The following is a 26896-nucleotide window of genomic DNA, read 5'->3' as shown; positions in this document are numbered from 1 at the left end:
CGAGGTATATAATCTTCCTTACATTGGCCATAAATTAGATGTGCTATGTATATTTAAGAGATGGGCGCATTGGAATTTACACAAAAAGGAGGTAATCTGTCGTGACCAGACAAACACAAAACTATCTTGCTCCAGTGTTGGTTATGATTTGCAGTAAATTGACTTAAAGTTCGTGCTTTGATGGAAGGGTTGATTTTTTTCTGTTTGTGGCAGACTATCCGGCTTTTGATTTCAAAGAGAAATTTCAAATCTTCAATCATCGGACGCATTGTACGTATTGAACGCATGATATGTAATTCTGCCGTTAGGAAAGTAACTGTGATTGAAAAGTTAGCGTGTCCGTCCTGCATACAAAAGGGTAATGGTCCTAATTCCAGTTTAGGACAAACATCTGTGTTTTTTTTCTCGTAGTTGATGAAATTGTTACCAAGCTTCCACATGTAATTTTATTCGGGCTCGTATATAAAACAGATAAAAGTAAAAAACAATGAATTATAGTTTTTAGACATGCCTGAAATAACGGGCTACCAATACGACATAACCAAATTTGATTCATTTATGTTTTGTCTGTTTGTTTTGGTTATTGTCAAAGATGGAGACCACTTTCAAGACTTACGGCAATTTTCATGTATCTCCGTTAAACTTTAACTCCCAGTTAACAGAAAGTAAAATCGAAATATCTTCTCTCCGGTTAACTTTAACTGAAAAATTTTTAGCAGTTAAGTTCCTAACTGGCATATGGAATATGTAGATAAGATGACAGACATGTCCATAGTACGGTTTAAAATTTCGTTAGCTAACTTAGCACTAACGTAGCTTCCTGAAAATGGGGGTAAATATCAAATAATGGCTTGCTAATTTTTTTTCAGTTCAAAAAAAAAAATGGTAAAACGAAGTTAAATTTTCATCGACTTTTTGATGGGTTCAAAACGACCAGGAGGAACTTACCACCCATCGGAGGATTAAAAGGTCGATGAAACAATTTGCATAAGGGTGTTTGCAAATTTCAAATAAATGTGATACCGAAAATTAACTTATCTGCCTGTAAATTTCCAGTCAATCGGAAAAATCCTATAGTTTAAATTAGAAATACGGACAAGTCGGTCCCCCTTCCTACCAAATAAGTGTAGTCTCTATTTTTTTCGCAAGCCAAACATCTAGCTTCCCTCAAAAATGTAATTGATAGGTAGAAATATTGCCCTTTTTATTTCAAAAAGATGGTCAATACATGGTTTCCCTCCACCACCCTATTGGTACAAAGGGAATTGTTATCACATAGTGGGCGATAATAGAATTAATTAGTCGCAGTAAAATTTTATTTCAGCATACGACATTAATTTTTATTTCTTTCGAATTCATTAGCTTAAAATTCTTAAAATACGATCATTTAACAAAACACGGTATCCAGATATTCCTGGAAAAAAAGTTGGACACTAATTTTGGCCAAATATTTCTCTAGTGTGACTATACCCTTAGAATGGAGTAATGCAAATTTTATCAAAAACATTTATTAATGTTAAAAGCCATATTATAAATGTATATAAAATTGGTAAATATTCTTATAGGGGTCAGATTTTAGCACTAAATAAATACTAATCTACTAGTCTAACTTAGTTTTTCTAGTATATTCTTAATGTACATTTCCATTTCTTCACATTGTGGTAGTCCTTTGATATTTTTCAAAATGCCATTTAAAGTATCCAAAATCTCAGATTTTTGAATATTGATGGATTTAAAATGCTGACTTTCCGTTAACGTTGACAAAGCCAAAAGTAAAGCCTCCGCCTTCACATCGAAATCACTAACACATTCCAGATTTTTTGCAAGAATTTGGAAAGCACTACAGCATACAAACTGATCACGAATTATGGGAAATTGTGATGATATTGAAGATATTAAAAAGCAGGCCTTTACAAATACACGAGAGCATTGATTGCCTAAACAGTAGAGCACATTCGTGATACCCTCCGTTTTGGCGAATTCACAAGTTGCAGGCTCAAAATTCTGCATTAGCGATGAGAGAGCATATAATGTACTGGCAACTACTTGATCATTAGTTTCCTTTAAATATGGCACTAGTAATTCCATAATTTTTGTATCCACAAAATGTTGCTGGCAAAATGGATTATTCTGTGACAATTCGGCCAGAACATTTATGGCATTTGTTCGCACAACTTGATCGTCATCTTTGATGCAACGTATAAGAACGCTAGATCCTCCAATCTTTACGAAATTGTTGGCAAAATCCAAGTTATCAATATAGTCCCGTATTACATTCAACGCTTCTACTTTATCATCCTTCGATGTAGCCGAATCTTCGAGTATGTGCAATGCCTTTATTAATTCTTCAGTCACATCCACAGTCATGGATTTTAAGACATTCTCCAAAAACTGCTTTCTTTCCTCATCCAACACCATTGGAGGGCCATCAGACTTTACGTCATCTGTCTGATACTTGATAGCAAACTTTAATAGATCCTTGAGAGTTTTTGATGAAGCATCCATCGTGTGCTAAGAGAAAAGAAAACATATTGGAAATATGAGTTGCTATTCATAGAAGTTTCTGGAATTCATCTATCTTTTAGAAGACTTCTGATTCATAAATTTCACATGCCGAATTTTATGCATGTGGTGATTTTTTTTAACATTCCGTCACATTCTTAATTCATTGTTACATTGAATTTAAATATTAAAGTTCTACATACCTTTAGCTACTCCTTGGCAAAACGAATTTCAAAATTAAAACAAAATTCTTCGAATCTCAACAGCTGTTTTGCTTGCTTGTACGAGAAATGGGTTCACATCATGTGTATTTACACATGCGAGCTTCAAAGGAAAAGAGTATTGATGACAAGACCTCGATATTTTCATTTTTATAAGAGGACAAATTCAAACACTAGATGGCAGTGAAAGCATGGTATTCACCTCGTCAGGAGATTACCAAGCCAAAACTTGTTGAGCATTAAAGTTAGTCAATTCTATCAATAAAGATCGGTTATAAATAAGACAATTATGAACATATATGTGAAAACAGGGCGAACAACTCAAAGAATTTTATTAATAGTAGAAGCAGTAGAATAAACTATTCTGTCTGCTGCGTTTATGAATTTTTGTCTACTATTTTTATACCCTCCACCATACGATGGGGGGTATATTAACTTTTTCATTCCGTTTGTAACACATCGAAATATTGATCTAAGACCCCATAAAGTATATATATTCTGGGTCGTGGTGAAATTCTGAGTCGAACTGAGCATGTCCGTCTGTTGAAATAACGCTAACTTCCGAACGAAACAAGCTATCGACTTGAAACTTGGCACAAGTGGTTGTTACTGATGTAGGTCGGATGGTATTGCAAATGGGCCATATCGTTCCACTTTTACGTATAGCCCCCATATAAACGGTCCCCCAAATTTGGCTTGCGAGGCCTCTAAGAGAAGCAAATTTCATCCGATCCGGCTGAAATTTGGTACATGGTGTTAGTATATGGTCTCTAATAACCATGCATAAATTGGTTTAAATCGGTCCATAATTATATATAGCCCCCATATAAACCGATCCCCCGATTAGGCTTGCGGTGCCTCTAAGAGAAGCAAATTTCATCCGATCCGTCTGAAATTTGATACATGGTGTAGGTATATGGTCTCTAACAACCATGCAAAAATTGGTCCGCATCGGTCCATAATTATATATAGCCCCCATATAAACCGATCCCCAGATTTGGCTTGCGGAGCCTCAAAGAGAAGCAATTTTCATCCGATCCGGCTGAAATTTGGTACATGGTGTTAGTATATGGTCTCTAATAACCATGCAAAAATTGGTTTAAATCGGTCCATAATTATATATAGCCCCCATATAAACCGATCCCCCGATTAGGCTTGCGGTGCCTCTAAGAGAAGCAAATTTCATCCGATCCGTCTGAAATTTGATACATGGTGTAGGTATATGGTCTCTAACAACCATGCAAAAATTGGTCCGCATCGGTTCATAATTATATATAGCTCCCATATAAACCGATCCACAGATTTGGCTTGCGGAGCCTCAAAGGGAATCAAATTTCATCCGATCCGACTGAAATTTGATACATGGTGTTGATATATGGTCTCTAGTAACCATGCAAAAATTGGTCCATATCGGTCCATGATTATATATAGCCCCCATATAAACCGTTCTCCTGATTTGACCTCCGGAGCCTCTTGGAGGAGCAAAATTCATCCAATCCGGTTCAAATATGCAACGTGGTGTTAGTATATAGTCTCTAACATCCATGCAAAAATTGGTTCACATCGGTTCACAATTATACATAGCCCCCATATAAACCTACCCCCAGATTTGGCTTGCGGAGCCTATAAGAGAAGCATATTTCATCCGATCCGGTTGAAATTTGGAACATGGTGTTAGTATATTGTCTCTAACAACCGTGCCAGAATTGGTCCATATCGGTGCATAATTATATATAGCCCCCTGATGATGAACAAACTGCAGCTAACATTTTGCCCATGGCTAAACTTAACGAAGATCAAGTATCACTTACACTCTTGCTTAATCTCATTTAATTGTGCATATGCTCATTTACTAAATATGTATGTACTACTGGTGTGTGTATGTTTATTCATGGCTAGTATAACAGCGAAGAATATTTGGAGATGCATGTTACATTCCATTCATATAATGAGAGCATGCATTTGACTGATCTCTCAATGAAATTGAATGCTGCAGACGACGTTGCCAAATTTTCATTGATTTCATTCATCCAGTGATCGTAGTAATATACATCATATCACATTCATTCATACATATATAGTATGCAAATTATATTGTAAATTTATATACATATATATATATATATAGACATTAAATAAGAACCGTAGAGTTAGGTAAATGAATTTTTATGAATTAAAAATCGCTTTAGCTTCGCCCTTGGTAACAACTGGAGTAAATCTTGCGAATAAAGTGTCAATTGTAGTACCTTATGGTGAATCAAATCTGGTGTTTTAATTTAATTTTTCATCATAAGAGTTTGGTCCTTCGAGCCGGATTAAACCACAAGCTGATAGTTAAAATTGTGTAATTTTCCAGAATCAATTCCTCAAAAATGGCAGAAGACCTTGCTTCTTTGGTAGCATATAGGGGTAGATTGAAGGGCTCCTTAACACGTATGCTTTCAGCCTCGGAGGAACCTGTAGAGAAGTGGACGTATGAGTTAACTATTAGTAGGTTAGAGCGCTTGGAGGAAGTGTGGAAGGAATTTGAAAGAACTACTGACGAAATGTACAAATTTCGAAGGGAAAATGACTACACCGATCCCAGTACAGATTTCATAACCTACGAAGACAAGTTCATCGCCTCACGTGGAAATTTGTACACTTTGAAACAAAAGCTTGCTCCAAACGCCCCAACTTCCAACACCGATGCAATTAGTAAACTCGCTGAACAACAAGCAGAATTTTTGGAAAAATTTGGTACATCAAGTTCATCTAAATCAAGTGAGTTGCCCAGAATCAATATTCCGCAATTTTCTGGATCCTACAAGGATTGGCCGAGTTTCAAGGATCTCTTTGAAAGTACAGTCAATTCTAAAACCACCTTGACAAACACCGAAAAGTTCCATTATTTAAAATCGTTGCTGAAGGACGACGCAGCAAAAATAATTCAACATATCCCAATAACAGAGTCTGCTTTTCAAACTGTCTGGATTCGATTAAATGATAGGTACGATCGTCCAAAACATATCGTTAATTCTTTTATTGAAGCATTTATGTCGCTGCCGGCCACCATTACGGAGAACCCTACACTTTTGAGGAAATTATCGGATGGAGCAAATGAAATTATTCGGGGATTAGATGCCATTGGCCATGACGAGAGAGACTGTTGGGTTATCTACCTTCTACTTGGACGAGTCGACTCCGAAACCAAAAGTCGGTGGATTCAAGCCAGCCGTGACAACACTAAGCCAACTGTTGAAGATTTTTTAGATTTTTTGGACTGCCGGACAGAGGAGTTGGAGCTCTGCCAGCGTAAGTTTGTTCAACAATCAAAAAATAGTCACTCATCAAAAGCAGCAGTAAATTCTAATAAATGTTTGGTGAGTAACGAAAACAAGCAAAATTTAACTTGTCTTCACTGTAAAGCTCCAGATCACAATCTTTTTAAATGTCCAACCTTTCTTCAATTGTCTGCACAAGAGAGACGAAGTCTAGCTAAGAATATGTCACTCTGTTATAATTGTTTACGCTCTGGACACTCAGTTTCAAATTGTTTATCAAAAACCCGCTGCAGAAGCTGCCGTAGACGCCATCATACTTACCTTCATTTAGACAGTGTTGCTCCTTCTTCAGATTCGGCAACCGACACTACTGCTATGAATGTAGCATCGACGTCGGCAGCATCAGGCAGTTCAAATAATTCAACACCATGGTCAACGGTAGCCAATGTGGCTAATCCAAGAGATTTACCCATTTTAACCTCAGCCAATAACAAAAAAACTTGCGAGTTTATCATGCCTACAGCACTCGTTAACGTCCGAAATCGATTTGGTAAAATGGTCAAATGCAGGGCTTTGCTTGATTCTGCATCCAAGTTATCCTATATCACTGAATCCTGTATCCAACGTCTTGGTCTTTCCAGGTCACTTTCAAAAATTTTGGTGAGTGGAATTGGCTCGGTGAATGCCACGACTACTCGTGGATTATGTCAAATATACGTAACATCAAATGATTTGCAAAATGCACTCGATGCTGTTGTCCACATTATTCCTAATATTACTTCGCCTCTCCCCAATACGTCGTTTAGTCAGGAGTCTCAAAATCTCATCCATGACCTATCTCTAGCAGATCCAAATTATAATATTTCATCCCCCATCGATATTCTTTTTGGTGTAGAACATTTCTGGAATATATTCACATATGATAGACGATACGACTCTCAAGGTAACACAATAGCTGTTTCTACTATATTCGGGTGGGTTGTTACCTGTGTTGGAAATTTAACACACACCCAAAAAACAACAACACTAGTGTCAAATATAGATATTGATAAATGCCTCAGTAAATTTTGGGAAGTAGAGGAACCGGACCGCAAAATTAATTTGGATCCAGATGCTCATTATGTTGAGGAACACTTTAAGACTACACATACTAGAGATTGCAAAGGTAAATATTCTGTCCAACTACCATTTAAGGTCCCCTCCCCCACCTTTGGAAACACTGTGCATGGCGCTCTCTGTCGATTTTATGCAGTTGAGAGAAGACTGCTGAGAAATCCAGCTTTGAGGGAACAATACATAGACTTTATGCGCGAGTACGACCGACTAGGCCATATGCAACAAATCCCAGCAAATAAAGTCATTGTTGCCGACGGCAAATTATTCTATTTACCCCACCACCCAGTGCTTGGAGAGAAGATTCGTGTTGTCTTCGACGGGTCTTTTCAAGATTCGAATGGAATTTCTCTTAACAACACTTTACATATCGGCCCAAGCATTCAACGTGATTTGTTTTCCGTCTGCATTCGTTTCAGATTTAAACGTTATGTATTTTCGGCGGATATTGTTAAAATGTTTCGCCAGATTTTAGTGAATCAAGAGCACAGAGACTATCAGCGAATTGTATGGCGAGAAAATCCAAATGAGGTACTCAAACATTATCACCTGTGTACAGTAACATACGGCACTGCATGTGCCCCCTACCTCGCAGTACGTGTTTTAGAGCAATTGGCACATGACTACAAATCTATATATCCCAAGGCAGCCAAAATACTATTGGCAGACTTCTACGTCGATGACGTATTAACAGGCGGGGATACAGAAGATGAAGTCATGGAGATAAGGAATGAACTCGTAAAATTACTAAAGGAGGCTGGGCTGGAATTAAGAAAGTGGAAGTCGAACTGTAAAAATATATCGGTGAGTGATGATGACAACTTATTTTTGAGAAGTCCAAATGATGACGTCAAAAAGGTGGTTGGCATTTTTTGGAAACCCTCCAATGACATATTGGGGTATAAAATAAACTTAGTGGAAAACGCAGTCCCAACAAAACGACAAGTTTTATCGGATGTAGCTCGCATTTTTGATCCTATGGGCCTACTGTCACCAATAATAGTGAAATTTAAGATAATGCTTAGGGAGCTTTGGACTAAAAATTTATCGTGGGACGAATCTCTCCCAAAGGAACTGGCACATAAATGGATGACTTGGAGAACGGATTTAAAACTAATTGAAAATTTTGCTATTGACAGGTTCATTTACAATACTCATCATTCTCCACTAGAACTACACGGATTTTCGGACGCGTCAGTTCAAGCTTATTCTGCGGTTATATATGCTCGCTGTGTTGAAAATCTCGATTCTCCACAAGTCAAAATTATTGCAGCTAAAACTCGTGTTGCACCTATCAAGCAACGTACCCTACCTCAATTGGAGTTATGTGGTGCACTTTTATTAGCTCGTTTGCTAAAACGGGTAAAAGAAGCAGTGTGTGCTGAAAAAATTACTGTACGACTTTGGTGCGACTCCACCATCGTCCTCTCATGGCTCTCCCAACCTCCAATCAAGCTAAAAACATTTGAAGGTAATCGAACATCTGAAATTTTAGAAACTGCCCCACGAAGACTTTGGAATCACGTATCTTCAATGGAAAACCCGGCGGATTGTGCATCGAGAGGAGTGGTAGCTGCAAATTTGCTGAATTTCTCTCTTTGGTGGAACGGACCTGAATGGTTGAGAGATCCCATAATGTACAATAATGCTTTAACAAATTTCAATAAGTTTGATATATTTGCAGATCCAGAAGCCCTCAACGCTTTGAAAACGAATGCTAAAACAATGGTTACCACAATTGATAATGTCAATTTTTTGGATGAACTCATTGTACGGGTTTCGAAGTGGTCAAAACTCGTGAGAATTCTGGCTTACATATATCGCTTCTTTTATGTAACGAAGCGTAGTATTTTGTTCCAATCTGCAAGTCTTACTTTTGATGAAATACACCAAGCAAAACTGATTCTTTTAAAACACGCACAAAAGGCGTTTGAAGACGATCTGAACCAACTTAAACATAATCGTGCTATTAGGACCCACTCAAATATATTAAAACTTACTCCATTTGTAGATCAAAATGGATTGCTGAGAGTTGGTGGCAGGCTTCGAAATTCTGAACTAGCTGTTGGCACACAAAACCCAATCATTCTTCCGAAAACCAGTCGAATAACATTATTAATCTTGCAAGATCTACACGAAAAATATTTGCATCCTGGTGTTTCATCTTTATTTGTCATCGCTCGTCAGATGTACTGGATTCTTGGAGCCCGTAATATAATAAGAAGCCTAACACATAAATGCATAAAATGTTTTCGTCAGCGACAGAAAATGATTCAACAACAAATGGGTGATTTACCCAGTGTTCGTGTTCGTCAAGCCTTTCCATTCGAGAACACTGGCTGCGATTATGCTGGGCCGTTTATTTTAAAACAGCACTCTGGGAGAAAAGCCCAAAAAACAAAGGGCTATATATGCTTGTTTGTGTGCCTAGTTACAACTGCTATACACTTAGAATTGGCAACAGACTTGAGTACCGAGTGTTTCTTAGCTGCTCTTCGAAGGTTTATTTCTCGGAGAGGAAAATGTCGAAACATTTATAGCGACAATGGTCGAAACTTTTTGGGGGCATCCAAAGAGCTCAATGAAATGCACAAGGTACTTATATCTCAAAATCGTAATGAAGCAATTTCTCTCTCTTTAGCAGATGATGGCATTAAGTGGCACTTTATCCCTCCATTTACACCCCATTACGGTGGAATATGGGAGTCTGCCGTACGTTCTGTCAAATTACATATGAAGAGAGTCATTCAAAATACTGAGTTAACCTACGAACAAATGCATACTCTACTTGCTCAAATAGAAGGCGTAGTGAACTCGAGGCTTCTTGGTAGCGCACCTGATACAGAATGCGGTTATTTATCACCAGCACACTTCCTCATTGGCCGACCATGCACCGTGGTTCCAGAAGGCAATATCTCCGATATAAATCCAAACAGGCTGAGTTATTGGCAACATGTCCAAAATATGTTCCAAGGGTTCTGGAAAAAATGGCACAACGAATATTTAACAAGCCTACAACAAAGACCGAAATGGAATCGGAAACAACCTAATTTAGCCAACGGGGATATTGTTCTGGTTAAGGATAAAAATTTACCGCCGTCGAAGTGGCTGATGGCAAAGATTATTGAGACTTACCCTGGACATGACGAAATGGTTCGCACTGTTAAACTTAGGACACAAAATGGAGAAATGACTCGTCATATAACTAATCTAGCCAAACTACCCACTTTCTGAAACACCGTTTCAGGGGGGCCGGGATGATGATGAACAAACTGCAGCTAACATTTTGCCCATGGCTAAACTTAACGAAGATCAAGTATCACTTACACTCTTGCTTAATCTCATTTAATTGTGCATATGCTCATTTACTAAATATGTATGTACTACTGGTGTGTGTATGTTTATTCATGGCTAGTATAACAGCGAAGAATATTTGGAGATGCATGTTACATTCCATTCATATAATGAGAGCATGCATTTGACTGATCTCTCAATGAAATTGAATGCTGCAGACGACGTTGCCAAATTTTCATTGATTTCATTCATCCAGTGATCGTAGTAATATACATCATATCACATTCATTCATACATATATAGTATGCAAATTATATTGTAAATTTATATACATATATATATATATATATATATATATATATATATAGACATTAAATAAGAACCGTAGAGTTAGGTAAATGAATTTTTATGAATTAAAAATCGCTTTAGCTTCGCCCTTGGTAACAACTGGAGTAAATCTTGCGAATAAAGTGTCAATTGTAGTACCTTATGGTGAATCAAATCTGGTGTTTTAATTTAATTTTTCATCACCCCCATATAAACCATTCTCCAGATTTGACCTCCGGAGCCTCTTGGAGGAGCAAAATTCATTCGATCCGGTTCAATTCGATTGTGGATGGCAGTGTTTAGAAGATGTTTCTACGCAACCCGTGGTGGAGGGTACATAAGCTTCGGCCTGGCCGAACTTACGGCCATATATACTTGTTTTAATTCACACCACCATAAAATTGTAATGGGGGTATAATATTTTTTTCCGTTCGGTTTTTACCCACCACCATAGTATGGTGATGGCGATATAATAAGTTTGTCATTCCGTTTGTAACACCTCGAAATATCGATTTCCATCTATACAAAATATTCTTGATCAGGGAGAAATTATATATATAAAGATATCCGTCTGTCCGTTGTGCTGAAATTTTCCACAAGATTATTACTGTTACAATATAGCCCCCCATATAAACCGATCCACCGATTTGGCTTTTTGAGCATCTAAATGCCGCTACTTTTATTTATAGTACGGGGGCGGTTCGGAAACTTCTTAGCCTATCAATGAAAGAGAATAGATAGTTTTTCAAAAATATTTTTATTTTTCAATATAATCTCCTGAAACTTCAATATACTTAGCCCAACGCTTTTCTAGCAATTTATCCCTTGATTAAAATAGTTTTCCTCAAGGTCTTCAAAATAGCGGTTTACAACTGTAATTGAATCTTCATTTGAGGTAAAATGCTTGCCAGCAAGGATTTTTTTAGATTTGGGAGCCAGTAAAAGTCACTGGGTGCTAAATCAGGAGAATAAGGTGGGTGGTCAAGCAACTCGTACTTTAATTCGTTGATTTTAGCCATTGTTCAAATACTCTTGTGCGCTGGTGCGTTGTCTTGATGAAAAATTGGTTTTTTGTGTTGTATGCCAGGACTTTTTTCTCGAATTTGTACATTTAATTGATCCAAAAAGTTGCACATAGTACTCTGAATGTATTGGTTTGGCCCTTTGCAGATAGTCAATCAATAAAATACGTTTGAAGTCCCAAAAACCGTTGCCATAACCTTATCAGCCTATTGAATTGTTTTTGCCTTCTTTGGGACACTTCCTCCAGCTTCAGTCCATTGTTTGGATTGTTCTTTTGTCTCTGGAGTATAGTGGTGGATCCATGTCTCATCAACAGTTATGAAATCCATTTTATTTCGCTTAAAACGATCCAAACAAGCTTGAGACATGTTCATTCTTATGATCGGCTGTTAACAAATGCGGCACCCATCTTGCATAAAGCTTTTTCATCTGTAGTTCTTCATGCAAAATTAAATGGACTCGATCATTTGAGATGCCCACGATATTAGCAATTTCACGCACTTTTATTCGTCCATCATTTAATATCATATCATGCACTTTGGCTACAATTTATGTTGTTGTTGCTGTTTTTGGATGTGGTTCATCTTCAATGCTTGCACGACCACGTTTAAATTCAGCAACCCAATTTTTATACCCTTCACCACTACTGTGGTACGCCAAGAAGGAGTAATCATAGACCAACCTTTTAGTATACGGATCGGCTTAGAATTAAATTCTGAGTCGATTTAGCGATGTCCGTCTGTCTGTCCGTCTGTCTGTCTGTTGGTGTATTTTTGTGTGCAAAGTACAGCTCGCAGTTTTAGTCCGATTGTCCTAAAATTTGGTATAGGGTCCTGTTTCGGCTCAAAGACAATCCCTATTGATTTTGGAAAAAATCGGTTCAGATTTAGATATAGCTGCCATATAATTTTTCACCGATCTGGTCATAATTGGCGTGTATATCAACCTATCTTCCTCAAATTCCGTACATCCGAATATTTTATGAGTCTCGAAAAACTTGCAAAATATCAGCCAAATCGGTTCAGATTTAGATATAGCTCCCATATATAGCTTTCGCCCGATTTACACTCATTTGCCCACAGAGGCCAATTTTTTGCTCCGATTTAGTTGAAATTTTGCGTAGGGAGTAGAATTAGCATTGTAACTATGCGTGCCAAATTTGGTTGAAATCGGTTCAGATTTGGATATATCTCCCATATATAGCTTTCGCCCGATTTACACTCATATGCCCACAGAGGCCAATTTTTAACTCCGATTTAGTTGAAATTTTGCACAGGGAGTAGAATTAGCATTGTAGCTGTGAGTTCCAAATTTGGTTGACATCGGTTCAGATTTAGATATATCTCCCATATATAGCTTTCGCCCGATTTATACTCATATGACCACAGAGGCCAATTTTTAACTCCGATTTAGTTGAAATTTTGCACAGGGAGTAGAATTAGCATTGTAGCTATGCGTGCCAAATTTGGTTGATATCGGTTTTGATTTAGATATAGCTCCCATATATATGTTTTTCTGATTTCGACAAAAATGGTCAAAATACCAAAATTTTCCTTGTTAAATCGCCACTGCTTAAGCCTAGTACTAAGATAACGTTTTCGCACGAAAAACTGTTATACTCCATATAAAAAACGTTAGCGCGGAATAAATGCGAAATCTTTGTTTTGAGCATTTTCAAACACATATGTATACAACCCTGGATTTTTCGCACGAAAAAATAGGCAGGTATATTATTTCGCATAAATAAGTTAACATCCCTGGGCTTGAGACCCTATTTACGGAGATAAATGAAGATATTCGTTTTTCGCAAAAACGAACTTAGTACTAGGCATTAGTCGAAAAGTTGTAAAAATGATTCTAATTTTCCTAAACTTCTAATACATATATATCGAGCGATAAATCATAGATAAACTTTTGCGAAGTTTCCTTAAAATTGTATCGGTTCAGATTTAGATATAGCTGCCATATATATGTTTTTCTGATTTCGACAAAAATGGTCAAAATACCAACATTTTCCTTGTTAAATCGCCACTGCTTAGTCGAAAAGTTGTAAAAAAGACTCTAATTTTCCTAAACTTCTAATACATATATATCGAGCGATAAATCATAAATAAACTTTTGCGAAGTTTCCTTAAAATTGCTTCAGATTCAGAATGTTTCCCATATTTTTTTACTAATATTGTGTTCCACCCTAGTGCATTAGCCAACTTAAATTTTGAGTCTATAGATTTTGTAGAAATTTATCAAATTCTGTCCAGATCGAGTGATATTTAAATGTATGTATTTGGGACAAACCTTTATATATAGCACCCAAAACATTTGACGGATGTGATATGGTATCGAAAATTTAGATCTACAAAGTGGTGCAGGGTATAATATAGTCGGCCCCGCCCGACTTTAGACTTTCCTTACTTGTTTACTGTTGCATATGTTATGAAGGAGCACTTTCACCTAACACATTAACCATATCATTATGAATTTCTTGTCCCGATAAACTTTTTTATGTAAATATTTAATGACACTACGCATTTCTAATTTTTCCATTGTAAAAAAATTGCGGATGAGTCTTATTTTGAACACCTGTTTCTATATGAAGGAGTTGCCAGATCGAAACAAAATTTAACATGTGTTCATAACAGAGATGGAAGTTTCCAAAACACTTAACATTTTTCTGTTTATACCGAGCTTTTTTGCTAGGCTAAGAAGTTTCCGAACTGCCCTCGTAAAATATAAAATAAGAAAGAGTGTTTGCCTATTCATTTTATCCATTTCTAATGTAAGATTCGCTTGTAATACGAGAACGTATAAATAAAAATGCTGTAATAATCTGCGAAGTATTGAAGCATCTTTCCAGTTAGTAAACAATCATATGTACACGCTCACAAAAAATCGCTTCTGTAACATATACTCCCAAACCTATTTTGCTTCAAGCATATATATTTTTGGGTATTGCCCAAACATTTATATGTTTGATCTCTTCCAATATATAATATGTTTGAAAGCATATTGGTCTAAACAATATATGTTTGGGTAGTCTAAGTTCCAAACATTTTGTATTTTTGTATCCAAATTCAATAATGTTGTCTTCCAAAAAACAATATGTTATTATGTGAACATATAATATGTTTGGAAGCATTTTGCACCCAAAAATATTATATGCTTAAAAAAAATTCTCCCAAACAATATTGTGCTCAAAATTTTATTTATATATTTACAATCATAATGAATTATGAAAATAAACAGGTAATATAGGTGCTAACAACATTTTTAGATTTTCGACTGAAGATTTTCGACCTGAATGCTCAAAATTTTGTTTCTGCCCAATTGTATATTCCCCCACATCTTTCTCACTTCCACGAGATTTTTTAGTTCTTAGCACCTTTTTCTGTAATACAAACATTGTAGAAGAAATTATTCAATTGTATGATTTTTTTAATTTTAATTTTACCTTTTGCCGGACGGGGATTCGAATAGCGGACCACACAGTTTGTAAGGATCAAAGAAGTAGCTGATCAATTGCCCAAGGAAAAATAAAATGTTAATTTTGTAATAACAAGCAACAACCACCAACTTAATTCAATATCGCTCCCTGTTAAATAGCGCTCCAAGCTACTAAACACATATATGTTTATAGGCTATTTCTAAATTAATATATGTTTGCATCCAAGCATATTATATTTACAAACATTTTATGTCCCAAACATAATATGTTCTAACATATTAACATATATGTCCCAAACATGTTATGTTAGTTTATGAACATTATATGCTTGCACTCAAAAATATTGTGTTTAAAAATTTGTGTTCCAAACATATAATGTTTATAGCCAAACATATGAAAAACAGTCTTTTTCATCCGTGTAGCTACTGCTTTTCGCAATATGTGCTAGCAAATCTAACAAAGCGATCTTTGGAGATCTATTTTCCATGTAAAACAATACATTTGAATCTGTCTGCCACACTTTATTAAGTTTATCTCACGGTTTCCAAGGTCGTTTTTATTTATAAAGTTTTACAGCATGAAATTTCGCACATCGTTCTACCGTTGTGTTAATATTTCTGTAACCAGTTTGAGTTGTAATTCAATGTCTATGCATGCCGCTTGGATTAATTGAGAATTCCAAACAAAAGAAAAGAAAAATGATGGGAAATATAATCGACTATTTTTTATATTTGTAGAAGATAAACATTTTAACAAAATTGCAAAGCTGTTAGATAATGTTTTAATTGCTTACATGTCATACTAAATCTTGAGACACTCCTTAATCAGAGGATGCCGGATACAATGCTTAAATTTTCCCAGAAAGAAAATTCTATTTAGAACAGGTGTGGGGCGAATGGTACTTTGGAAAGAAGAATAGTAAATAAATAATTATACAATTAATGCCATAAACTGGACAATGTACGTAAACAGAGAAAGAAGATGTTTTACAGAAAATTCTGGCTACTGTTTTTAACAGACACTTGCCATTTAGCTAAACATCCACTGGGTGAAGAGTTTTCCTTTCTGAGCAACGAGATTTAAGACAAGTTAATGAAAGAATTTTTGGTTTTAAAATCGAATTTACGAGCCTTAAAGAAAATACTTTATAACAAAAGGGAATTTTATTTTTCAAAAATTTCGTCCCGGAGTAAAAGTATTTTTGCTTTAGGTATATAATCGGGCAGTATGCAGTGATAAGAGAGAAGTTCACTACTATATGTTATGCAGATAATTTAAACATTTTATTTGGCTGTTTAATTAATTGAATATATTTTTGTTTTTAATTCAATTAAGATTTCAATTGAAAAAACTCTGTTTATCTTCAAAAAATATAAAATAAACGTTTGAAACACGGGTATCACAAACGTTGTTCTTTTGTTACAGTTTCTTCAATATAACACCAAAATGTTTTTGCGATAAAATACATTTTCTTATAAAATCACAGTTTAAGTCGTTTATATAGACTGTTCTTTTTTGGTTTCATGTCTTCAATAAGACACATTTTAGAGTTTCATAGCAAAAATTTAGACCAAACACCAAAAAGTTTTTCTGCGGTGGACTATCCCACCTCAGTAATGCTGGTGACATTTCTGAGTGTTTCAAAGCTTCTCTAAGTGGTTTCACTCCAATTGAGCTTAACATAGAATCGGACAGCATTCAGTGATAAAAGAGAAGTTCATCACTATTGTATCACAATGGACTGCCACTATACCTAACCTAACCATAGTGAAAATTATCACATTACTGTCTTTTCTAATTATTGTATTTGGCACATCGCTTGTTAGAAAAGATGCAATTAAAGTGTTTTCTTTAAATTAATTTTCTTCAAATCGACTTGTGGGCGCCCAACTATGTGGTCTGTAAATAGAACTACGAGTACAGCATAATCTCGCTAGTCTGGACAGATATAGTTTCAATCCATGTCCAGTCTACCAGAATGTCCGGACTACAACACAAAAAATTTAACTACCTACATGGTTGGGGTTTTAACATAAAGTAGGACAATTACGGCCATTTTCATGTATCTCCGTTAGGCTTTAACTCTCAGTTAACAGAAAGTAAAATCGAAATATCTTCTCTCCGGTTAACTTTAACTGAAAATTTTTTATCAGTTAAGTTCCTACACGGATGAAAAATACTGTTTTTCATATGTTTGGCTATAAACATTATATGTTTGGAATACAAATTTTTAAACACAATATTTTTGAGTGCAAGCATATAATGTTCATAAACTAGCATAACATGTTTGGAACATATGTTAATATGTTAGAACATATTATGCTTGGGACATAAAATGTTTGTAAATATAATATGCTTGGATGCAAACATATATTAATTTAGAAATAGCCTATAAACATATATATGTTTAGTAGCTTGGAGCGCTATTTAACAGGGAGCGATATTGAATTAAGTTGGTGGTTGTTGCTTGTTATTACAAAATTAACATTTTATTTTTCCTTGGGCAATTGATCAGCTACTTCTTTGATCCTTACAAACTGTGTGGTCCGCTGTTCGCATCCCCGTCCGGCAAAAGGTAAAAATAAAATAAAAAAAATCATAAAATTGAATAATTTCTTCTACAATGTTTGTATTGCAGAAAAAGGTGCTAAGAACTAAAAAATTTCGTGGAAGTGAGAAAGATGTGGGGGAATATACAATTAGGCAGAAACAAAATTTTGAGCATTCAGGTCGAAAACCTATGTTGTTAGCACCTATATTATCTGTTTATTTCACAATTCATTATGATTGTAAATATATAAATAAATAAATAAAATTTTGAGCACAATATTGTTTGGGAGATTTTTTTTAAGCATATAATATTTTTGGGTGCAAAATGCTTCCAAACATATTATATGTTCACATAATAACATATTGTTTTTTGGAAGACAACATTATTGAATTTGGATGCAAAAATACAAAATGTTTGGAACTTAGACTACCCAAACATATATTGTTTAGACCAATATGCTTTCAAACATATTATATATTGGAAAGGATCAAACATATAAATGTTTGGGCAATACCCAAAAATGTATATGCTTGAAGCAAAATATGTTTGGGAGTATATGTTACAGAGGCGATTTTTTGTGAGGGTGCGGTTAACTATAACTGAAAATTTTTTATCAGTTAAGTTCCTAACTGGCATATGGAATAACATATAACATATAGACAAGACGACAGACATGTCCATAGTATGGTTTTAAAGTCCGTTAGCTAACGTAGCACTAACGGAGCTTCCTGAAAATGGGGGTTAAAATAATATTTGTACAGAAACCGACTATCGAAGACTTTTTTTAGGGAGGTTCGAGTGTAATTTACATTGGGTTTAGTGAATTACTCGAATTTATTCCGGCTGATAGTTTTGCTGTAAGTAGAGGATGCTGATGAGGAATGTGGTAATTCCGGAACGGCTGTCTATCCAACCATCTTGCATTCTATAGGTCTTTGCCCAAATACATTTGACAAATTTACGTCTCCTCTGTTGGTTAAGCTACTCATGTAACATACATACTCTACATAAGCATTAAATGGATGCGGCAGTTTCGGCGATCACCTCTACATTGCAGCCAAATTTTTTCCCTGCGAGCATCCTTTTGAGGTCTGAGAACAAGAAAAAGTCGCTGGAGGCCAGATCTGGAGAATACGGTGGGTGGGGAAGCAATTCGAAGCCCAATTCATGAATTTTTGCCATCGTTCTTAATGACTTGTGGCACGGTGCGTTGTCTTGGTGGAACAACACTTTTTTCTTCTTCATATGGGGCCGTATTGCCGCGATTTCGACCTTCAAACGCTCCAACAACGCTATATTGTAGTCACTGTTTATGTTTTTCCTTTCTCAAGATAATCGATAAAAATTATTCCATGCGCATCCCAAAAAACAGAGACCATTACTTTGCCAGTGGACTTTTGAGTCTTTCCACGCTTCGGAGACGGTTCACCAGTCGCTGTCCACTCAGCCGACTGTCGATTGGACTCAGGAGTGTAGTGATGGAGCCATGTTTCATCCATTGTCACATATCGATGGAAAAACTCGGGTGTATTACGAGTTAACAGCTGCAAACACCACTCAGAATCATCAACACGTTGTTGTTTTTGGTCAAATGTGAGCTCGCGCGGCACCCATTTTGCACAGAGCTTCCGCATATCCAAATATTGATGAATGATATGACCAACACGTTCCTTTGATATTTTTAAGGCCTCTGCTATCTCGTTCAACTTCATTTTACGGTCATTCAAAATCATTTTGTGGATTTTTTTGATGTTTTCGTCGGTAACCACCTCTTTCGGGCGTCCACTGCGTTCACCGTCCTCCGTGCTCATTTCCCTCCGCTTGAATTTTGCATACAAATCAATTATTGTTGATTTCCGTGGGACAGAGTCCGGAAACTCATTATCAAGCCAAGTTTTTGCTTCCAACGTATTTTTTCCCTTCAGAAAACAGTATTTTATCAAAACACCAAATTCCTTTTTTTTCACAATAACAAAAGTTGCTTTACAAAAGACGCTCTATCTCACAAACTAATTGACTTACAGACGTCAAATTTTGACACGAATCATTTGAAGGTTGGTACTATATAAACATAATATGCATTTAATACTAGCGACGCCATATATGTGTCAGACCGGGGACTTATCAGCCAACCTGTTCTGCACTAACTTATAATATCCTGTTCCACAGTGTGGCGCAGGGTATTCAAATTTAGTGCCAGAGAAATGCGTCTTCTAAGCAAAAGATTTAGTAGTATTCTACGGATTTAAAATCTCAAGACAAAATTTTTTTCAGTGCAGGGGCTATACCTTATATAAACCAATCCTCAAGAAGTATTATTGCAAAGTTTAATGGCGACAGTGTTTTTTCGGAAACTATCGAGTGGACTAACGGACGAATATGGCTAGATCGTATTGCTCTTATGGTGGACAGATAAAGTTAGCTATTTCTGCAATTCTGCACTCCACTTATTCTGCAAACTTTTTGTAGTTATTGCAGATGTTTCTGACGTGTCTACCAAAATATTTCTTTGACCGTAATGTCTCAATTCGTCAGTTAATTGTGTGGAGATGAAATAGCATAATCACTTTAGTAAACATAATGGTCAGAAAAGAATATAGTCATCACCAAAAATGTTATGATTAGATTTTTCAAATAATTCAATTGTTGTTTAATTAATTATTGAAATATCATATGGATTTTTCCAAACAAAAGAATGTGACCATCGATACGCCTCAAAGGAAAAAAAACAAGTTTATTTTAATTTTTTCACTTGCAGTTTCGAATACTAAATACTATTTTTAACTGCTGTCCAAAACCAGCTATAAACTCCTAGTTTATATTATATTGGGAAATGTGTCACCTGACATATGGGTGCTTCACTTTTTAATTATACCGGAATATTTTTTAAATTCCCATACTAGTATTTCCTTTTGTATTTAAAACTATAAGCTTAACAAAATAACAAAAATTGTGAATACAAAGTTTCAAGTATTTCTTCATATTTTTCCACAGAGATAAACAAAATAAATAAATAAAAAATTTTACATTTGTATGCAAATGCTTCCCCCTTTTTTATGTCGGATGAGTCAGCTTAAGTTTGAGGTATCAGAAATCATGATAGTCGTTGTCATCCTTATAGTCAGCCACCATAACACCTTCATCATTGCCCCGTCATCATCGTCATCATGTTAGCAATGCTGATTTCTTGTTCAACACCGTGTCTTTTGCTTTTGCTATTCCTATCTACTGCAATCTAGGAGTACACTTACTTTGCAATGCCATTTTGCAAATCATCATGCAAATGCGTTAATTATTACAACAATTGAAAACTCCAAATCATAGGGAAAAAATCTCTTCGGCAACATTTACAAGTCTATTGTCTAGTGCAAAAGTGCAAGAGGATCGAAACTGAAAAAAAAAAATGCAAACAGAAATACAAGACCGCAATATGCAAAACTGAAGCAAGCCGGATGGTTCAAGTGCTTACAACAAGCAGTACTTGCAATAGCAACGAGAAGTTATAAATTATACATAGGGAAAATTTTATTGGAATTACCATACGTAGTAAAGTATAGAATAAATTAAATTTAAATTACTAAATTAAATTCAAGTAGGCCCAATAAGAAGAATTAGGAAAATGCTTATACTCAAACTGTTTTCCAAAAATTTTTCACAAGATTAGGTTAGAACTCAACTTGAGAAAATCGTCCATTGTGAAACCACAAGTGGTAAATGAGTGCTGCCCGATTCTATGTTTAGCTCAATGACAAGGTATCTCCTTTTTATAGCCGATTTCGAACGGCGTTTGAAATACTCAGGAATGCTACCAGCATTACTGACAGGGTTTAACCCACAGCTGAAAAACTTTTCGTAGTTCGGTCGAACTGGAATTGAATACATGACCCTGTGTATGCAAGGCTTCGTACAAAGTGCAATGTCACATTTCAAATAATTATATTATATTTTATATGAAAATGGTTTTCACGGTAGAATAAAAAATAACCGGATTAAACCGGTTAATATTTCTGTTTCTAAGGAGAATTTATAATTTAGATATAATAAGCGCCACTGGCGAAAATTTTTTCTTTTTTAAACCGGGTATAGATGTAAATCAATTAACATTTCCGATTCTAAGAACAATGTAGATGTAAAATGTATATACCGTCGAAAGTTCGGCCATGTCGTATCATAGTAAACATCCACCACGGATTCCGTATAAAGTTCTACTAACGACACACAATCGAATTACTTGGGTTGTGGTGACAGTAGCCGACCTCATCTTAACATTGTTTAGTCCATATGGAATCTAAATTATTAAATACATATAAAAACAACTTTGGTTCCTGATCGCTTTGTATAGAGAAGTTTATTAATAATTATGAATCGATATGAACCAGTTTTCGCATGGTAACTAGAAGACCACATTTTAACCGGATCGGATGAAATTTGAGAAATCTGGGGATCGGTTTATATGGGAGTTATATATAATTATGGGCCAATATCGATCAAGTTTTGCATGGTTGTTAAAAATCATATACTTACATCCAAGAGGATCCGGAAGTCAAAACTGGCGGTTGGTTATATTAGGCTATACCTAAATGGTCTAACATATATTGCAATACCTACATAGATAATAACTACCAAGTTTCAAATTCTAAGACGATATAACGACGTCCTTCTATTTGACTGTCTGTCTTCTAAAAGGGGTACTTCATAAATTTTCTACAGAAATAAACTTTTGACAAAATTTTCTACAGAAATAAAATTTTGACAAACTTTTCTATGGAAATAAAATTTTGATAAAATTTTCTATAGAAATAAAATTTTGACAAAATTTTCTGTAGAAACAAAAATTTTACAAAATTTTCTGTAGAAACACAATTTCGACAAATATTCAATAGAAATAAAATTTTGACAAAATTTTCTATAGATATACAATTTTGACAAAATTTTCAATGGAAATACAATTTAACAAAATTTTCTAGAGAAATAAAATGTTGACAAAATTTTCTATAGAAATAAAATTTTAACAAAATTTTCTATAGAAATAAAATTTTGGCAAATTTTTCTATAGAAATAAAATTTTGGCAAATTTTTCTATAGAAATAAACGTTTGACTTAATTTTCTATAGAAATAAAATTGTGACAAAATTTTCTATACACCGAAACGAAGTGAACTGTTTTATAGGAAGAATGAACTACCTCGCACGAAAATTGAACTAAATTTTACTCCACATTTTGAGATTTCCACAAAGCATTGTTAAAACCAGGAAATTTTAATGCCCTGTTGTACTTTTTAACTGTAGTTCACGAAATTACATAGTCTCATAGAAGAAAAAATTAACTAAAAGTAAAGAAGAAAATAATTGGCGCCAAATCATGACCATTTTAACCATACAGTAGTTCATTCTTACTATTTTTGGGAATCGTACGAAAATCTTCGTTTGATTTAGTTCATATTGAACTTATGTGTACGGTCATTGAACTTTCTACTCACGTTTAGTTCATAAAATTTCTGAGACATACATAAAACAGATTCCATTAAGCTGTGGAAAATTTCGATAAAAATAATAAAATTCAACTACAAGAAAATAAATTTTTTCCAATACAAATAAGTTAAATTTACGGATTTTTTTTTTCTGTGTAGAAATAAAATTTTGACAACATTTTCTATAGAAATAAAATTTTCACAATATTTTCCATAAAAATAAAAGTTTCTATAGAAATAAAAATTTTCCATAGAAAAAAAATTTTGACAAAATTTTCTAAAGAAATAAAATTTTGACAAAATGTTCTACAGAAATAAAATTTTGACAAAATTTTCTATAAAAATAAAATTTACACAAAACTTCCTATAGAAATAAAATTTTGACAAAATTTTCTATAGAAATAAAATTTTGACAAGATTTTCTTTTTATAAATAAAATTTTGACAAACTTTTCTAGAGAAATAAAATTTTAACAAAATTTTCTATAGAAATAAAATTTTGGCAAATTTTTCTATAGAAATAAAATTTTGGCAAATTTTTCTATAGAAATAAACGTTTGACTTAATTTTCTATAGAAATAAAATTGTGACAAAATTTTCTATACACCGAAACAAAGTGAACTGTTTTATAGGAAGAATGAACTACCTCGCACGAAAATTGAACTAAATTTTACTCCACATTTTGAGATTTCCACAAAGCATTGTTAAAACCAGGAAATTTTAATGCCCTGTTGTACTTTTTAACTGTAGTTCACGAAATTACATAGTCTCATAGAAGAAAAAATTAACTAAAAGTAAAGAAGAAAATAATTGGCGCCAAATCATGACCATTTTAACCATACAGTAGTTCATTCTTACTATTTTTGGGAATCGTACGAAAATCTTCGTTTGATTTAGTTCATATTGAACTTATGTGTACGGTCATTGAACTTTCTACTCACGTTTAGTTCATAAAATTTCTGAGACATACATAAAAAAGATTCCATTAAGCTGTGGAAAATTTCGATAAAAATAATAAAATTCAACTACAAGAAAATAAATTTTTTCCAATACAAATAAGATAAATTTGCGGAATTTTTTTTCTGTGTAGAAATAAAATTTTGACAACATTTTCTATAGAAATAAAATTTTGACAAAATTTTCTATAGAAATAAAATTTTCACAATATTTTCTATAAAAATATAAGTTTCTATAGAAATAAAATTTTTCCATAGAAATAAAATTTTGACAAAATTTTCTAAAGATATAAAATTTTGACAAAATGTTCTACAGAAATAAAATTTTGACAAAATTTTCTATAAAAATAAAATTTACACAAAACTTCCTATAGAAATAAAATTTTGACAAAATTTTCTATAGAAATAAAATTTTGACAAGATTTTCTATAGAAATAAAATTTTGACAAGATTTTCTATAAAAATAAAAGTTTCTGTAGAAATAAAATTTTTCCATAGAAATAAAATTTTCTATAGAAATAAAATTTTGATAAAATATTCTACAGAAATAAAATTTTGACAAAATTTTCAATAGAAATATTTTAAGAAAGTTTTCTATAGAAATAACATTTTGACAAAAATTTCTATTGAAATAAAATTTTCTATAGAAATAAAATTTTGACAAAATTTTTTATAGAAATAAAATTTTCACAAAATTTTCTATAGAAATAAAAATTTCTTTAGAAATAAAATTGTGACAAAGTTCTCTACAGAAATAAAATGTTCTCAAAATTTTCTATAGAAATAAAATTTTGACAAACTTTTCTATACAAATAAAATTTTGACAAAATTTTCTATACAAATAAAATTTTGACAAAATTTTCTATAAAAATAAAAGTTTTTATAGAAATACAATTTTTCTATAGAAATAAAATTTTGACAAAATTTTCTATAGAAATAAAATGTTGGCAAAATTTTCTATAGAAATAAAATTTTTACAAAATTTTCTATAGAAATACAATTTTGACAAAATTTTCTATACTCGTAGAAATAAAATTTTGATACAATTTTCTATAGAATAAAATTGTGACAAAATTGTCTATAGAAATAAATTTTTGACAAAATTTTGTATAAAAATAAATCTTTTTTCTGTTTATACCGCGTTTTTGTACTAGGCTAAGAAGTTTCCGTACTGCCCTCTTAGAAATAAAATTTTGATACAATTTTCTATAGAATACAATTTTGATACAATTTGCTATAGAATAAAATTTTGACAAAATTTTGTATAGAAATAAATTTTTGACAAAATTTTCTATAGAAATAAAATTTGGAAAAATTTTCTATAGAATAAAATATTGATACAATTTTCTATAGAATAAAATTTTGACAAAATGTCCTATAGAAATAAAATTTTAACAAAATTTTTTATAGAAATAAAATTTTGACAAAATTTTTTATAGAAATACAATTTTGACAAAATTTTTTATAGAATAAAATTTTGACAAAATTTTCTATAGAAATAAAATTTTAACAATTTTTTTTAAAAGACCAGTAGTAAATAATTTTGTTGAAGACTTTCTCAAAATATTAAAATATTTTGTCAAAACTATTGTACCATAAGTCTGATATCTGCTCAAAACTGTATGCACAAAAGGTAGTAAATCATTCTCGGGGGTACTACAGCACTGACCAAGGTGAAAAAGTATTGAAAAAAGTACTATAGTACTGCATTTTCCATCCCTGCGGCGAGGGCGACTTCAGGAATAAGGGTGATTATCTCTGAGTCATGGTGGTTGGCATTTAAGATTCGGCCCGGCCAAATTTAAGTACGGCATACTTCTGATTTTTAACTAAAACCAGGATTAGACAGGTTGTAAAACTAGGTTCGGTAGATACATTTGATTATGAGGGACAGGTGGAAAAATTTAAAAGGTTATTTAGTACGTTTTTGAGATGTTTTTAAATACACCAGTTCCAAAAAACACATTTCAAGCCTTACATCCGGAACGGATACATCGGATATGGATCTCGTCAGTTCCTAGCTAATGATGCGCATTTCAATGTAATCGGTTCACGATTATTTACTTACATTATCGAACCGAATAAATGGTTACCATGTTACTTCCGCCAGGACAAATAATTGTTGCAATCTACTCTTACGCTTATAAACAAAGTGCTGTAGCACAATCTCACATTAACTTCTAAAATAAATATTATATAAATATTAAAAGTATTTTTTGATTTATTTAAACTATTTTTTATTATTACTATTTATATTTAGTCCAGTTCAGCCAATCAAAATTGCTTTAAAACTTCCTTCGTTGTCTGCGCGTATTCTTTCGACAGCTGATCAAAAAAAAATATTTATTTCCACTTTGAGCATTTATCTCCTAACAATTTTTCTTTGTGTAAGACAATACAATGCTTTAAACCATTAATCAATTTGGTGAGGTGCTTTACTTACATTTTGATTTCACTTAACATCTCGATGATGGCAACTTATCACTGTTGTGGTTTCAATCTTTGGGGGTAGTTCCAATTAACGACCAAGAAGCATGGGTTAATGGTGGGTTTCGTTCGAATGCAAATTATATACAAAACAATAGATCGTTTTCTACACTATATTGTACAATAACAGAAATAGCGATATATAAATGTAAAGATTCACCAGATTCAATTCGCACAATGGAAAAATATTTTGTTTAAGGTGAGTAATGATTGCAAAAAGACTTTATATTGTTTATTACATAGGGAAC

The 26896-nt window shown here is 33.7% G+C and overlaps 2 protein-coding genes across 2 annotated transcripts; one reads left to right on the top strand and one right to left on the bottom strand.

The window, feature by feature from the left end:
- Positions 1 to 1492: 1492 nt before the first annotated feature.
- LOC142231646 (uncharacterized) lies at positions 1493 to 2844 on the bottom strand. Its single transcript, XM_075302281.1, has 2 exons — positions 2706 to 2844; positions 1493 to 2511 (listed from the first exon to the last, which is right to left on the bottom strand). Exon 2 carries the CDS (start codon positions 2503 to 2505, stop codon positions 1606 to 1608), a length of 900 nt encoding a protein of 299 aa, XP_075158396.1. The 5' UTR covers positions 2506 to 2511; positions 2706 to 2844; the 3' UTR covers positions 1493 to 1605.
- Positions 2845 to 5095: 2251 nt separating this feature from the next.
- Positions 5096 to 10333, top strand: LOC142231279 (uncharacterized). The gene has a single exon (XM_075301894.1). The coding sequence runs from the start codon at positions 5096 to 5098 to the stop codon at positions 10331 to 10333; it is 5238 nt and encodes a 1745-aa protein (XP_075158009.1).
- Positions 10334 to 26896: the final 16563 nt, after the last annotated feature.

The sequence above is a fragment of the Haematobia irritans genome, chromosome 3 (genome assembly GCF_050003625.1).
Source record: "Haematobia irritans isolate KBUSLIRL chromosome 3, ASM5000362v1, whole genome shotgun sequence".
In the NCBI taxonomy this organism is placed as follows: Eukaryota; Metazoa; Arthropoda; class Insecta; order Diptera; family Muscidae; genus Haematobia; species Haematobia irritans.
The sequence above is the reverse complement of the archived record's forward strand: the minus strand, read 5'-3'. Positions and strand labels throughout refer to the sequence as shown.

Coding starts and splice junctions, on each gene's coding strand:
- LOC142231279 (XM_075301894.1), top strand. CDS start 5,096: ATGGCAGAAGACCTTGCTTCTTTGGTAGCATATAGGGGTAGATTGAAG.
- LOC142231646 (XM_075302281.1), bottom strand. CDS start 2,505: ATGGATGCTTCATCAAAAACTCTCAAGGATCTATTAAAGTTTGCTATC.